Below are 17,272 nucleotides of genomic sequence, written 5' to 3' on the forward strand. Positions count from 1 at the left end.
GATGAATAAATTTAATATTTGGTGGCATAACCCTTACTTGCAAAAACTGCTCAAGCCTGCGACCCATTGACTTCACCAGACTGTTGCATTCTTCATTTGAAATGCTTTTCCAGGGCTTTACTAAATACCTGGAGTCACTCTCTTTAAAAACCAAAGACCAAGTCCAAAACCTTGGTGTTCTGATAGATTCCGACCTGACTTTCAACAGTGATATCAAATCAATTTCTAAAACTGCCTTTTCCCATCTGAAGAACATATCCAGAGTGAAGGCTTGCATGTGTCAAGAAGAGCAGGAGAAGCTCATCCATGCTTTTATCTCAAGTAGACTTGACTATTGTAATGGTCTTCTGACTGCACTCCCGGGTTCTGAACAGAACAAAGACGTCAGAGCATATTACTCCAATTCTCAAGTCTTTACACTGGCTTCCAGCCAGCTTTAGAATAGATTTTAAAGTTCTGCTACTGGTCTATGAATCACTAAATGGTTTAGGTCCTGAATATATGAAAGAAATGCTCATGGAATATAAACCCAGTAGGGCTCTGAGATCGACAGACTCGGGTCAAAGAGTGGAGCACAGAGTCCAAAGCAAACAGGTGAAGCAGTATTGAGCTCTTATGCTGCACACAAATGGAATAAGTTGCCAACAGAATTCCAAGTGTGAATGTTTTTAAGTCCAGGTTAAAAACTCTTCTTTTTTTCCTCAGGCTTTTTAGAGCATTTCCACTTTTAAATGATATTTCTTGCACTGTAAGCTGTATTAATTGTACTTTTATTTTTTTCCCCCTCTGTTTGAAATGTTTATAAGCTGTTTTTTCTTTGGTTTTAAATGCTTTTTAATCATGTAAAGCACCTTGTGTATGAAATGCGCTATATAAATAAATTTGCTTTCCTTTGCTTTACTTCAGCAGCCTCTTTCAGTTCTTGTTTGTTTCTGAGGGTTTCTTCCTTCAGTCTCTTCGGGAGGTAAAATGCATGCTCCATTATTCCAGTTAGGATACAGGTACGAGTATGGCCAGAAGGGTCCCTAGAGGCACTTCAACAATATTTTTCCACCACATCCTGGACCATGTTCGAACAGGCTGCCACCTACAACTCCATCACTGACCTTCAGCAGTACACAGAGACTGCTACCGCCAATATTAGCAAGTGGATGGATGATGTCACCACCACGAAGTCCATCACTGTTCGTGCTTACCAGAAGCCATGGCTGATGGCAGAGGTATGAAGATGGCTTACAGAAGATGGCTCTAGGGACGTGGAATGTTACCTCTCTGGCAGGAAAGGAGCCCGAGCTCATGTGTGAGGTCGAGAAGTTCCGACTAGATATAGTCGGACTCGCCTCCACGCACAACTTGGGCTCTGGTACCAGTCCTCTCGAGAGGGGTTGGACTCTCTTTCACTCTGGAGTTGCCCACAGTGAGAGGCGCCGAGCAAGTGTGGGTATACTTATTGCTCCCCGGCTCGGCGCCTGTACGTTGGGGTTCACCCCGGTGGACGAGAGGGTAGCCTCCCTCCGCCTTTGGGTGGGGGGACGGGTCCTGACTGTTGTTTGTGCCTATGCACCAAACAGCAGTTCAGAGTACCCACCCTTTTTGGAGTCCTTGGAGGGGGTGCTGGAGAGCACTCCCGCTGGGGACTACATCGTTCTGCTGGGGGACTTCAATGCTCTCGTAGCCAATGATAGTGAGACCTGGAAGGGCGTGACTGGGAGGAATGGCCCCTCTGATCACAACCCGAGTGGTGCTCTGTTATTGGACTTCTGTGCTCACTACGGACTGTCCCTAACGAACACCATGTTCAAGCATAAGAGTGTCCACACGTGCACTTGGCACCAGGACACCCTTGGTCGCAGTTCGATGCTCGACTTTGCGGTCGTGTCGTCTGACTTGCGGCCGCATGTCTTGGACACTCGGGTGAAGAGAGGGGCGGAGTGGTCAACAGATCACCACCTGGTGGTGAGTTGGCTCCGATGGTGGGGGAAAATGCCGGTCCGACCTGGCAGGCCCAAACGTATTGTGAGGGTCTGCTGGGAATCTATGGCAGAATCCCCTGTCTGAAGGAGTTGCAACTCCAACCTACGGCAGAACTTCACCCACGTCTCGGGCGGACATTGAGTCCGAGTGGACGATGTTCCGTGCCTCCATTGACAAGGCGGCCGACCGGAGCTGTGGCCGTAAGCTCATGGCGGCAATCCCTGAACCCGTCGGTGGACACCAGCGGTGAGGGATGACGTCAAGCTGAAGAAGGAGTCCTATCGGGTCCTTTTGGGCTGTGGGACTAGTTCCAAAAAAGCTGGGACAGGGTCATGTTTACCACTGTGTTCAATCACCTTTTCTTTTAACAACATTCAATAAATGTTTGGGAACTGAGGACACTAATTGTTGAAGTTTTGTATGTGGAATTCTTTCCCATTCTTGCTTGATGTACAGCTTCAGCTGTTCAACTGTCCTGGGTCTCCGTTGTCATATTTTACGCTTCATAATGCGCCACACATTTTCAATGGGAGACAGGTCGGGACTGCAGGCAGGCCAGTCTAGTACCCGCACTCATTTACTACGGAGCCACGCTGTTGTAACACGGGCAGAATGTGGTTTGGCATTGTCTCTTGCTGAAATAAGCAGGGGCGTCCATGAAAAAGCCGTTGCTTGGATGGCAGCATTTGTTTCTCCAAAACCTGTATGTACCTTTCAACATTAAAGGTGCCTTCACAGATGTGTAAGTTACCCATGCCATTGACACTAACACAGCCCCATACCATCACAGATACTGGCTTTTGAATTTTGTGTCCATAAAAGTCTGGATGGTTATTTTCGTCTGTGGCCCAGAGGACACGACGTCCACAATTTCCCAAAACAATTTGAAATGTGGACTCGTCAGACCACAGAACACTTTCCTACTTTGCATCAGTCCTTCTTAGATGAGCTCGGGCCCAGTGAAGCGGGCGACGTTTCTGGGTGTTGTTGATGAATGGCTTTTGCTTTGCAGAGTAGAGTTTTAAGTTGCACTTCCGGCTGTAGCGCCGAACTGTATTTACTGGTTTTGGTTTTCTGAAGTTTTCCTGAGCCTATGTGGTGATATACTTTACACATTGATGTCGGTTTTTGATGCAGTGCCGGCTGAGGGATCGAAGGTCACAGGCATTCAATGTTGGTTTTCGACCTTGCAGCTTACATGCAGTGATTTTTCCAGATTCTCTTAACCTTTTGATGATATTATGGACCGTAGATGATGAAATCCCTGAATTCCTTGCAATTGTACATTGAGGAACATTGTCCTTAAACTGTTTGACTCTTTTCTCACGCACTTGTTCACAAAGAGGGAAACCTCGCCCCATCTTTGCTTGTGAATGACTGAGCAATTCAGGGAAGCTCCTTTTATACCCAATCATGGCACCCACCTGTTCCCAATTAGCCTGTTCACCTGTGGGATGTTCCAAACAGGTGTTTAATAAGCATTCCTCAACTTTCTCAGTCTTTCAGAATGCATTGCAGCCATAAAATTTTAAGTTAATGATTATTTGCTAAAAACAATAAAGTTTATCAGTTTGAACATTAAATATGTTGTCTTTGTAGTGTATTCAATTAAATATAGGTTAAACCTGATTTGCAAATCAGTGTATTCTGTTTTTATTTATGTTTAATACAACGTCCCAACTTCATTGGAATTGGGGTTGTAAATCTTAGCTCTTGTAGTAGGAACTCACCTTATCGTGGTGGAGGGGTTTGTGTGTTCCAATGATCCTAGGAGCTAAGTTGTCTGGGGCTTCATGCCCCTGGTAGGGTCATCCATGGCAAACAGGTCCGAGGTAAAGGACCAGACAAAGCACGGCTCCAAAAACCCCTATGACCAACAGAATTAATTGATTAAGGTTTCCCTTGCCTGGACGCGGGTCACCGGGGCCCCCCTCTGGAGCCAGGCCTGGAGGTGGGGCTCGAAGACGAGCACTTGGTGGCCATATGGCCTGGCTGGGCACAGCCCGAAAGGGTAACGTGTGTGTCCCCTTCCCATGGGCTCACCACTTGTGAGAGCGGCCATAGAGTTTGGGTGAAATGTGAGCTGGGCGGTGGCCAAAGGCGGTGACCTTGGCGATCCGATCCCCGGCTGCAGAAACTGGCTATAGGGACGTGGAATGTCACCTCTCTGGCAGGGAAGGAGTCTGAGCTGGTGTGTGCGGTTGAGAAGTTCCGTCTAGATATATCTGGCTCTCCTCCACACACGGCTTGGGCTCTGGTACCAGTCCTCTTGAAAGGGGTTGGACTCTTTTCCACTCTGGAGTTCCCCATGGTGAGAGGCGCCGAACAGGTGTGGGTTCACCCTGGTGGACGAGAGTGTAGCCTCCCTTCGCCTTCGGGTGGGGGGGATGGATCCTGACTGTTGTTTTCATCAACAACACCCAGAAACGCCGCCGGCTTCTCTGGGCCCGAGCTCATCTAAGATGGACAGATGCAAAGTGGGAAAGTGTTCTGTGGTCTGACGAGTCCACATTTCAAATTGTTTTTGGAAATTGTGGACGTCATGTCTTCCGGGCCAAAGACGAAAAGAACCATCCAGACTTTTATGGACGCAAAGTTCAAAAGCCAGTATCTGTGATGGTATGGGGCTGTGTTAGTGCCAATGGCATGGGTAACTTACACATCAGTGAAAGCACCTTTAATGCTGAAAGGTACATACAGGTTTTGGATAAACATATGCTGCCATCCAAGGGGCGGCTTTTTCATGGAGGCCCCTGCTTATTTCAGCAAGACAATGCTAAGCCACATTCTGCACGTGTAACAACAGTGTGACTTCGTAGTAAAAGAGTGTGGGTACTAGACTGGCCTGCCTGAAGTCCAGACCTGTTTCCCATTGAAAATGTGTGGCGCCTTATGACGCGTAAAATACGACAACGGAGACCCCGGACTGTTGAACAGCTGAAGCTGTACATCAAGCAAGAATGGGAAAGAATTCCACCTACAAAGCTTCAACAATTAGTGTCCTCAGTTCCCAAACGTTTATTGAATGTTGTTAAAATAAAAGATGATGTAACACAGTGGTAAACATGACGCTGTCCCAGCTTTTTTGGAACGTCTTGCAGCCATAAAATTCCAAGTTAATGATAATTTGCTAAAACCAATAAAGTTTATCAGTTTGAACATTAAATATCTTGTCTTTGTAGTGTATTCAATTAAATATAGGTTGAACATGATTTGCAAATCATTGTATTCTGTTTTTATTTATGTTTAACACAACGTAACTTTATTGGAATTGGGATTGTAGTTTCACTGTTCTACCATGTTTTGTGTGTATGCATGGTCAGAGCTTGTTAGATTTACACACTTCCCCTGGCATAAGTCCCATATTTTGCGTGGAAATACTCGTACGCACGGTCGCATGCTTTATGCACACTTCTGGTCGTACGCACGCTTGATAAATGAGGCCCCAGATCTGAATCTGACTGACCATCTCTGGAGAGATCTAAAAATAGCTGTGCACCAACGCTCCCCATCCAACTTGCCAGAATTTGAGAGGTGCTGCAAAGAAGAATGGGGTTAACTGCCAGAGATAGGCATGCTAAACCTGTGGCCTCATATTTGAAAAGAATTAAGGCTATAATTGCTGCCAAAGGTGCATCAACAAAGTATTGAGTAATTTAGGTAAATGTGATGGCTTTGTTTAAATTTCTCGTGTATAATCCTCTTTTTTTTCCAGACAGAAATTGTCAAAAGTCGACAGAGCACATTATACATGGGTATAAGGAAAATGAAAAAAAATCTCTCACAATGTAAATATCTTCAACAATACCTAGGGGTTGTGAAAAAGGTGTACTTTCATTCCAATATATGGAATGTCTGATGTTAAAAATGTATCTATACAGTGGCGTAAAAAATATTGGCTCCCTTCTCAAATTCTTACTGTAAATTTTAAGATTTTCAGACTTTAAGATTATCAAACAAATGTAAATGTCTGACAAATATAACCCAAGCGGATTTAAAAGGCTGTTTTTAAATGATTTCATTTAATAAGGAAAACAACTATAAAAGATACCTGTCGCTGTGTAAAAAAGTAAGAAAATAACATCCATTTCAACCTGTTGTTTAAAATACTAATATTAAATGAACACAAAATGGCTCTATTAAATGTAAAATGATACTTCAGAAGGAGAAATAATATTGCTTCTATAGAGGTCAGCCTGCAGGAAGTAGTTCATACCGAGCTGAACATCTGTCGTGAAACGCAGCTTGTGTATCATACTAATCTTGAATGACTTATAGTGATGGCTGCTCAGCATATCTTGGACTGTGGTGATGTCAATGGGTGGGTCTTCCTCTGAGCTCTCCTCACCCCTGGAGCCTGGAGATTAAAAAAACAATGAATAAAAAATATTTTAAATTTCATGCTTTGTCGTATTTTCTGTCATTTAATATAGAGTCCTTATATCTCTTAGGGCTATGCATGAATGGGTGGTGACTCGAATTGGCATTTGAGTCTGCTGAAAAAAACAAAAACATCAAATCGGAATTTTCGGATTTGAATCACAATGAATCAAACAATAACATACCATTTATTGTAATTTTTTTCTGACAAGAGCTGCAATTATGCCATGCTGCATTTCCTTAAAAAATAAAAAGTATTTCACGATTTTTAGCCTTCGTTTATGGCCGATGCCATTTGGACTTACTACACATAGTTTCTGCGCATGTACACAGTTATACCTTGAAGCCTACACCGAGATCCCTGTGGATTTAATTATAATCGAGATACTGGAAAGACTTACTGTTTTCTCTCACAAGGCAAAACTCCAGAGTGCTCTGGCTCTCAAGTGTGGAGTCTAGGTCAACTGCAACATTTGGGTCTGTTTGCTTTTCCAAACGATATAGAGGCCCTGTTTTAGGATGACATTTAAACCAGATTATTGATTGCCAGGTGAAAACATATAACACTATATTATCTGACTGTATGATTGATGTAAGACCCACATGATATTGTGTTTTGGTGGTTACTAATTGTGTGTGTGTGTGTGCACGCATGTGCGTGGCACACGCACACACCTATTAAACAACAATGTGGATGATTACTGTAAGAGGTTGCATTCATTGAAGACTTGCTCAACTTGTGTGTATACAGTGGGGGACTTGAATGCGGATATCTCTGACAATAACTCACTTCCGCAAAGCTAATGTTTAAAATATTACTGCCTGTGAAAGGCTACACATATGTTAATGAAACATGGGACAAGGTGTCATTGATTGACCATTTTACATCCACAGCAGATGCACATGCTTCACTGGTCAACATGAAGAGCTGCTGTGTGTTAGCTACTATAGATCATATCCCGGTTTTAATGACCCTTTATGGTGAAAACATACCATTGTTAATTGTAGATGATAATGGAGTATGTGTAGGGAAACTGAACTGTTTGGGTTTAACAGCTGAGAATATTAGCAGGTACACCACTAAAACTGCCATACTGCTGGATACGACAGAAAAGCCAAAGGATGCTTCGCTGTACTGTGATGTTAACTGTAAAAATAAAGCATTTTAAGACCTGTGCTCGATGTATGAACTTATAGTTGAATAGCTACATGCTTCCGGTAAGCCCTTCTATAAAGGCAAACATAGTACTCATCAGGCTAAACCTAGGTGGAATGAACATGTGGCAGAACCACACATACAGTGGTAGCTGGAACAGCTAGAACAGAGTTTGAAGAGTTTAAAGGTAGAGTGAGACTGGAGCCCGTAATAATGCAAGGTTTAAATATGCTGTTCGGTTTATTACCAGGAATGAGATTACATTGAGGGCAGACTCCAAGGAAACTTACTATAGCAATCACAGCTACTGTGAAATGTATGAATAATTGTGCCCTACGAGTGGATTGATGGTGGGAGGAGCTGTGCGAGGAGCGCTGCGTCAGCAATGTAGAGCCCGGAGAGTGAGCTTAAGAGTGAGGGGCCTTTAGCTGGAGAATGGAGCTCTTCTTTTGTAAGAAGTCTATGTGTTACTCTCCAACGGTCGTTACAGATGCTTATCTACTTTAAAATTAGCTTGTAGCAACGAGAATTATGTCATGCATGCTGTGATCGTGATATCTACAGTATGATCCACTGGTGAAGGAAGACTTCAAATCTCCTCTTTCATCAATAACTGCTTTAAACAACAAAGAGCATGAATGGAGGAGAACTGATCATATTAAATGTTATTGTTTATGTTGTTGTTGTTTTTGTTTGAGACTGTGGGCCTTGAACCCTGGGCTAATAGCCCAGCAGATGATGCACTCGACTCTCAACCTGGGGGATGGTGGTCGTGTATGTTTGAACCGCAAGCAGGACCGTGCTGGATTAATAACTATCATGACTTGAGGTTCAAAGGTACAGCGAGCGACTGGTTAGCACTTCTGCCTCACACTTCCGGGATCTCAGGTTCAAACCTGCCTTCCTCTGTGGAATTTGCATGTTCTTCCCCTGCCTGCATGGACTTTCTCCAGGTACTCCTATTTCCTCCCACATTCCGAAAACATGCATGGCAGACCAATGGAAGACTCTCAATTGCCCTTAGGTGTGAATGTGAGTGTGAATGGCTGGTTGTATATATGTGCTCTGCGATTGGCTGGCAACCAGTTCAGGGGTACCCCGGCCTCTCGCCCAAACTTAGCTGGGCTAGGCTCCAGCATACCCATGTCACTAGTGACGATATGCGGTGTAGAAAATGGTTGAATGGATGAGTGCCTTGAGAAAAATTTCTGCCCTCTGTCTGTTCTACACAAAGAGGATTGGCAATAAAAGCATACCGTACCACAGTGTTTCTCAACCAGGGGTCCGTGAACTCCTAGTGGTCTGTGGTGTAATTGCAAGGGGTCCGTGTAAATAAAATATATTTTTAAATCCTCTGACATTTATACAAATAGGATTATTTTACTGAAATGTCATACATTTATCTACCTAAACTACAGGGGGTAACAGGATTTTTTTCCTCTAATTCCATCTGTTTCAGAAGTGTAATTTATTGTATTTTAACAAGACAGCTCACTCCCATTAGCATTGTTGAAGTTACTGCATGACGCTATTAATATAAATTTAACAGTATCTGCATTATTTTGAAATTATGAGCCCCCTAGTGTTTCAGTGAGCATATACACCTTTTATTGTGAATCATCTGCAGGAATGGGTGAAAGTAAAACTCATTAATTTGCAAGGTTCAGGTTAAAAAAATAAATACAAATTCTGTTTTGTTTCATATTTCTGAAATCTACTGTATAACAATTCTGTTTTGTGACATATTTTTTAAAACGACTGCATAAAATGTGGTTAGGTACATATTTCTGGAAACACTGCATAAATATGTTGTTGTGTTATGCCAAGAAGCTACTGTGTATGCTGTTTTGTTCTGGTTAAGTTACAACTGAAAACTCATACAGTGCCGTGAAAAGGTATTTGCCCTCTTCTCAAATTCTTATATTTTTGCATAGTTTCACCATTTTATGATCATCAAACAAATGTCAATATCAGACAAATATAAACCAAGTGAACTTAAAATGCTGTTTTTAAATGGTTATTTCATTTATTATGCAAAAGAAGGCCCTGTGTGAAGAAGTAATGGTCCCCTAAACCTAATAACTGGTTGGGCCATCCTCAGCAGCAACAACTGAAGTCAAGCGCTATCTATACCTGGCAATGAGTCTTTCACATCTCTGTGGAGAAATTTTGCCCAACTCTTCCTTGGAGCATTGTTTGAATTCGGCAAGAATTTTTTCGAGCAGGAATGGCGTTTTGTTTTGGATTGTTATCCTGCTGCAGAACCCAAGTGCGCTTCAGCTTGACATCACAAACTGATGGCTGAATATTCTCCTTCATTTTTCTATTAAAGAGCAGAATTATGGTTCCATCAATCACAGCAAGTTGTCCAGGTCTTGAAGGAGAAAAGCAGCCCTAGACCATCACACTACCACCACCATGTTTGACTGTTGGTATGATGTTCTTTTTCTGAAATGCTGTACTACATTTACGCCAGATGGAACGAGACGCACATCATTCAGATGTTTTTTTTCGAAAAAAATAACTTAAAAAAAGAGGAAAGTCATTATGTTCTTTTTGGTCAGCAGTGGTTTCCGCCTTGGAACTCTCCGGTAGTTGGAGCCGCTCGTAGATCTAATAGACAGCCATTTTGACAAAAAAAATACTTTTGAGACATTAAAACATAAAAACACACTACGGAGAGTCACTTAGCCTCTAGCAATTTAACGGCAAGAGGGAAGAAGCTGTCCATTGCAGTCGGAGTTTGTCCGTTTTTTGTGGGACACCAAACCAGACTGTGATGGATGAACACAGGACTGATTCAATGAGTCTTGAGCGTGTTCAGCTCCAGGTTGTGTTGGCTGCACCAAAGCTCCAGCCGCTCCACTTCCTGTTGATATGCAGACTCGTCATCGTCTTTGATGAGGGCGATGACTGTGGAGTCGTCTGCAAACTTCAGGAGTTTGACAGCTGGGTTTTTTGAGGTGCAGTCGTTCATGTAGAGAGAGATAAGAGCAGCGGTGAGAGGACACATCCTTGGGGCGCCCCTGTGCAGATGGTGCGTGTGGATGAGGTGGTGTCTACCAGCCACACCTGCTGTGTCCTGCCCATCAGTAAGCTGTGAATCCACCGGCAGATGGCAGGTGAGACGCTGAGCTGGAGAAGCTTGAAGGAGAGGAGTTCGGGGATGATGGTGTTGAACGCAGAGCTGAAGTCCACGAACAGCCTCCTTGCGTAGGTCCCCGTGCCGTCGAGGTGTTCTAGGATGAAGTGCAGTCCCATGTTGACTGCATCATCCGCAGACCTGTTTGCTCGGTAGGCACATTGCAGGGGGTTCAGCAGGGGTCCTGTGACGCTCTTGACGTGGTCCAGCACGATGTGGACCGATGGTGGTGAGTGATTTTAATCCTCGCTAGACTGACTTCGAGTCACAAGCAGTAAACTGTTCTACCAGCTTTTCTGCATAATTTCTCTTTGCGATGTTAATTTATTTTTGTCAGCTTTCTAGTGCGATTGTACAGGGCCCTGTCCCCACTTCGACAGGCATCCTCTTTAGCCTGGCGAAGTTGCTGAAGTCTAGCAGTGAACCATCCAGGCTGCCAGTTGAAGTTTCAAAGACACTCCAATCTGGGCAGTCTAAACAGCCTTGAAATTGTATCTTTGCTTCATTGGTCCACTTCTTCACTGTTTTCACCACAGGCTTTGCACATTTACAGTAAGTTTGTGCCTGTGTGTTGGTATTAAGTGAATTAAGCAATGTTGAGACGAGCCCAGAGCTGCACGGGGGATTGCACGGTATGCGTCATTTAGTGTAGTATAGCAGTGGTCTTGAATGTTGTTTTCCCTGGTAGGAGAGTCAATGTGCTGCTTGTATTTAGGGAGTTCGTGGTTGAGTTTATCTTTGTTAAAGTCCCCAAGAATAATGAGGGGTAAATCTGGGTTCTTTTTTCCAAGTTCGTTTACTTGTTCAGCGAGCGTTAGCAGTTCCTGTTAGCCTGGGGACAAATGTGCGGCGAGTAAAATGGCTTACAGTTCAAAAACAGCGACTCCAAGTCCGGGCTGCAGTGTGCATTGAGCTCCGAGACATCAGTACACAATTTTTCGTTGATATAGAAGCATATTCTGCCACCTTTTGTTTTCCCCGATAGATCCGTGACGCGGTCTGCTCGGTGTAGTTGGAAGCCCGGAAGCATAAAGGGACCATCTGGGTGGGATGCGTTCACATAGCCATGTTTCTGTTGAAGCGCAAGGCGGCGGAACGTCCGAAGTCTTTACTGATCTTTGTGAGAAGATAAAGCTCTTCCCTTTTGTTGGGGAGACAGTGTAGATTTGCGAGATGAATCCATGGAAGCGGCATTTGGAATCCTCTCTTCCGGAGCTTAACCTGTACTCCAGCTCACTTTCCCCTGTAGCGTCGCCTCCATATGCGTCATAGATCACAGCCATTCCATTGGTGAGTAACTTCGGAAAACATTTGTGAAAGTTTGCGAAACAAAGTCCGGAGTAGACTCCCTAATGTTTAGCAACTCTTCTTGTGTAAGTAGGTCGGGTGACGAAAGACGAAAAACACAAAAACACAAACAGCACTAGAGAGCTTGTTACCAAAGCGACCACACTGTTAGGCGCCATGATGATAGATGTCAATTACAGTATTTTCACGACCATAAGGGGCACTATAAAGTCTTAAATTTTCTCCAAAATGGACGGTGCGCCTTATAATGCGGCACACCTCGTGTGTGCACCGAGTTCCAAAATCTGTAAATGTTGTTGTGTGACTTTGATGAGCGCTCCGCTTGACTGACTGGGAGCATTTCCTGCCTACACGCTGCTTATATAGAGGAAGGCAGACGTGACTGACGACAGCATGCGGACGTAAAGGGTGACAGAGGAGGCTAAAGACACGCCCCGAGTAGGTATATAGTTCCAGTATGTGCATCGGTTTGGCTAAGGACCCCCGAAAATGGCCCCTACGAAGAGACACACTTACGAAGCAGTTTAAACTGCAAGCTGTTAGTTACGTGGAGGAACATGGGAATTGAGCAGCCGCAGCCGCGAGAGAATTCAAGATCAACAAATCCATGGTTCGCAAGTGGAGGAAGCAGGAAAACGAGCTTCGCCAAGTCAAGAAGACGAAGCTGAGTTTCCGCGGAAAAAAACCAAAAACAAAACGCGGAAACAATGCGAGGTGGCTCGAGTTGGAAAACCGGTCGATCTACGTTCCTACCCTCACCTATGGTCACGAGCTGTGAGTTGTGACCGAAAGAACAAGATCCTGGATGCAAGCGGCCGAAATGAGTTTCCTCCGCACGGTGTCCGGCCTTTCCCTTAGAGATAGGGTGAGAAGCTTGGTCATCCGGGAGGATCTCAGAGTAGAGTCGCTGCTCCTCCACATCGAGAGGAGCCAGATGAGGTGGCTGGGGCATGTGATTCGGATGCCTCCCACATGCCTCCCTGGTGAGGTGTTCTGGGTATGTCCCACCGGGAGGAGACCCCGGGGACGACCCAGGACATGCTGGAGAGACTGCGACCTTCGGCTGGCCTGGGAACGCCTCGGGATCCCCCCGTAAGAGCTGGATGAAGTGGCTGGGGAGAGAGAAGTCTGGGTGTCCCTGCTAAAGCTACTGCCCCCGCGACCCGACCCGGATAAGGGGTAGAAAATGGATGGATGGATGGACTTGAGTTGGCAGTCCACAAAGGAAAATACCCACTGTCAGTGTGCAATTGCAGAGACACAGAAACACACATGCATGTACCTGTGTCAACTTTAGAAATAACACTATGTTATGATGTCATTTTTGTTTTTATTGTGCCATGATACACTCTCATTAAGAGAGACAAGAGTTTGCTGCAAAAATACAATGCAGTACTTTGGTAGCCTTGGCATTGCTTCCTCATGCTGATTTTGAGTACTGTTTGTACAGTATGGAAATTACACATCTCACAAGCTTATTTACATAGGGCCATATTCTCCTGTGTGTGTAAGCCAGAAAAGGTGTGCAACCGCTCCACTACGGAAGTTAATTTCACAATAAAAGTGCGATATATTTTCCAAATGGATTTCCATGGCATTCCCGTGTTTCAGAAAACTCCATGGTCCAGGAATTAAAGTGAGGCTTTCTTCTGTCTCTGTCTCTCTCCTTTTCGGCTCTCTAACCCGACCGGTTGAGGCAGACGGCCGCCCCACACTGAGTCTTGGATCTGCTTGAGGTTTCTCCCCAAGAAAGAGTTTTTCCTTGCCGCCAGTCACCTAGTGCTTCCTCATGAGGGGTTCAGTTGGTCTTTCAATGTGTGAGGGGTGTTATTTTTTTACCTGCTCCAAGTGTAAAGTGCACTCAGTTGTGATTTGGCGCGATATAAACACAATTAAATTGAAATTGAATTGAAAACAAGAACAACAAAAAAAGATTGTACTTTCATAGTTGCTGGTTGTAGTTTAACTGGTTTCATTACCTGATCCTTTCTGTGATCCCTTCCTCTTCTTGAGCGCTTTCTGAAGAATTTCCTTCATGGTTACTTTCAGACTGTCCACAGGGATTAAAGAAAAACCCTGAGCAGCATTTCTAAAATGGAAAGGGAAGGTTATGGAGATTTCTGCATGTTTACCCCAGTCATTAGGACAGAGATTAAAAATGATAATATATTAATACAGTGGACGCCCGCATACTCGCGATTCGTTTTTTTTGTATTTTTGGGGGGTAAGCAACCTCGAAAACATTTATTAGTGGCCTGTTTATTCAAGAATTTGGGGGGATTTAAAAAATATATATATTTTCAGTGCAATTATAATGGAAGTCAATTATCCGCTGATTTTCGCTACTTGGCCCGCAAATAGTGGGGGTTCACTGTCCACTGATTTAAGACTTTCCCAATCACAGAACACTACATTACAGATTTAGGAGATTAATTTGCTCCCTGACCACGCTCGTGATTCAAATCAATCGTATCTCAAATCAATTTACCCCATTGAAATTAATGGAAATGCCTTTATTCCCATTCCAGCCCCCTAAAAAACATTTTTTGTAACATATTTTTGAATGAAGAAAAGACCTAAAGGGCCACGGTCTAGTGAGTGCCGTGTCGCTCTAATGTAGCTCTCCTGCCTGCATTGCAGCGCTGGTGGCTGGGAGTTTTTTTTTTTTTTTTGCCGGGGTTTCACAAATGCGCTCGCTTCGCCATGCTGTATCACTGTGTTTAAATGCAACGACTGATTGGCGTGCTACATTTCTACAGTCGTAGGTAAGAAACTCCAACCTGCATTACTGCAACAACAGAAGAAACCCTTCAATACAAACAAGACGTGGAGGCACACACCCAGTCCCACAAGCCAGAGCTCAGCAGATGCTACCGCAACCGTAACACTTTCCATGGCTTTCTGATAGGACAATCACTTGCAATTTTCACTTATTTTGGAGTCACACTGATGACTAATTTTCAGCAAAAAAAAAAAGAAAAGTTAGATGAAATAAGTCATGCAAGGAGAGAATGACGTTTACACGGTGGGAGAATCCACGATTGAGCATTCTATGTGAATCGCGAACAGAAGCATACAAGACATCCCTAAATTACGCCATATTTTTTTTTCACTTCACTCGAGCAGCAACTCAAAAGTATTCATACCCATTTGACTTTTGACATTTTGCCCCCTTACAATCACAAACAAATGTTTTTAATTGAGATTTTATGTCATCGACGAAAATAAAGTAGCACATAATTGTAAAGTAGAATGGAAATGATGCGTAGTTTTCAAAATTTTAAGCTAATAAAAATCTGAAAAATGTGGTGTGCATTTGTATTCAGCCCCTTCCGTCAACATTTTGTAAAGCCACCTTTGCTGCCATTACAGCTGCAAGTCTTTTAGGGTATGTCTCTACAGACTTTGCACATCTAGATACTGACATTTTTGCCCATTGTCCTTCGCAAAATAGCTCAAGATTGGCTAAATTGGATGGAGAGCGTCAGTGAACAGCAATTTTCCTAAAGATGCTCAATGGGATTTAGGTTCGGACTCTGACTGGACCATTCTAACATGAATATTCTTTTATCTAAACCATTTAATTGTAGCTTCAGCTCTATAATTCGGGTTTTTTGTCTTGCTGGAAGATTAAGTTCCTTCCCAATCTCAAATCTTTTGCAGCCTCCAACATGTGTCTTTCCAGGACTGCCCTGTATTTAGCTCCATCCATCTTCTTGTCAACTCTGACCAGCTTCCCTCTCCCTGCTGAAAAAAAGCATCTCCACAGCATGATGCTGCCACCACCATGTTTCACAGCAGTGGGGATGGTATGTTTAGGGTAAAGAGCAGTGTTAGTTTTCTACCATACGTAGCACTTTGCATTTAGGAGGCATCCTTCGCCACAGCTGCCCCTCATGCTCTCCAACTGCCTTGTGTCAACCGTCGAGACCTTCAAGTTCGTGGGAATTACAGTCTCTCAGGACCTCAAGTGGATGATCAACATGAACTCCGTCCTCAAAAAGGCCCAGCAGAGGATGTACTTCCTGCGGCTTCTGAGGAAGCACGGCCTGCCACGGGAGCTGTTGAGGCAGTTCTACACAGCGGTCATCGAATCACTCCTGTGTTCTTCCATCACAGTCTAGTTTGGTGCTGCTACAAAACAGGACAAACTCTGACTGCAACGGACAAACAAAACTGCTGAAAAGATTGTCGGTACCCGCCTACCCATCTTTGAGAACTTGCACGCTGCCAGAACTAAGACAAGAGCGTGCAAAATCTTCTTGGACCCTCCACATTCTGGTCGCCCGCTCTTCCCTCAGGTAGGCGCTGCCGAACAATGCAAACTAAAACTAGCAGACATTCCAACAGCTTCTTCCCTCTTGCCATCAACTTCTTAAAGAGCTAACTTACAATTCCATTGCAACATGCCACCAATTATTTGTCTTGTGTTTGTTGTCACATTTCTGTCAGGCCAATTATACATTACTCGTGCACTCACTGTGGTAGTCTCGCTACGCTGCACTATTTGCATATCTGTTGTTGTTGACCAATACTGGCCACTCATGCCAGAGTAGCTTCTGCCCCACTTGCACACTGATTGAGGAGTATCTGCAACATTTGCACAATTGACATTGTCCCAGGTTATCGCACTAATAGTCACTTTAAACTGCATACATTCCTTGAAGTCTCGGCGCCCTTTGCACAATGGTCATTGCAGCGGACTATTGCTATAATAGTCATTCAAACTGCTCTAATTGCTAGAGGACTAGGCATCTTTTTGCACAATTGTCAAAAAAAATAATACCAGATTACTAGCAAACCTTTATTGCTCAGTGTTTTCTCAATGTCTTTATGTCTCAAAAGTATTGTCTGTCAATTGACTGTCTGTTGTCGTACGAGAGTGGCTCCAACTACCGGAGACAAATTCCTTGTGTGTTTTGTGAACATACTTGGCAAAATAAAGATGATTCTGAGATACCTCCACAAAAGTATACAGATCACCTCAGTTTTCTTGAGCAGCAGTCTTTTTTACCTCAGAGCTCTATGTCAACCCTCGAGCACGGTTTACCACTATCCAACAAAAACATGCACGGTGGCACCCCAAAAACATCTTGTATTGGTTAAAGTAATTTGCATGCGTTGTTTCCACAAATATTGGAACACTTTTAGCACCCAGCCATATCAAAATTCAAGAATTGTGTTTTTTGATGCACCCTAATATATACACACAGTGGGGCAAAAAAGTATTTTCAGCCACCAATTGTGCACGTTCTCTCACTTAGAAAGATGAGAGAGGCCTGTAATTTTCATCATAGGTATACCTCACCTAA

General features: G+C 43.9%; 1 protein-coding gene across 3 annotated transcripts in view; it reads right to left on the reverse strand.

The window, feature by feature from the left end:
- The window catches only part of mapkap1 (MAPK associated protein 1), a 100,598-nt gene that overhangs the window by 27,955 nt on the left and 55,371 nt on the right, over window positions 1-17,272 (reverse strand). For 2 of the 3 annotated variants that reach the window (XM_061799678.1, XM_061799679.1), the window contains exons 7-9: window positions 13,940-14,049; window positions 6,756-6,863; window positions 6,191-6,331 (exon numbers count right to left, since the gene is read on the reverse strand). In XM_061799678.1, the coding sequence (XP_061655662.1) occupies window positions 6,191-6,331; window positions 6,756-6,863; window positions 13,940-14,049 (359 nt within the window). The remainder of the gene's footprint in view (window positions 1-6,190; window positions 6,332-6,755; window positions 6,864-13,939; window positions 14,050-17,272) is intronic. The other variant, XM_061799680.1, reaches the window with a different exon arrangement.

This window comes from Phyllopteryx taeniolatus, chromosome 15 (genome assembly GCF_024500385.1).
Source record: "Phyllopteryx taeniolatus isolate TA_2022b chromosome 15, UOR_Ptae_1.2, whole genome shotgun sequence".
Classification (NCBI taxonomy): domain Eukaryota; kingdom Metazoa; phylum Chordata; class Actinopteri; order Syngnathiformes; family Syngnathidae; genus Phyllopteryx; species Phyllopteryx taeniolatus.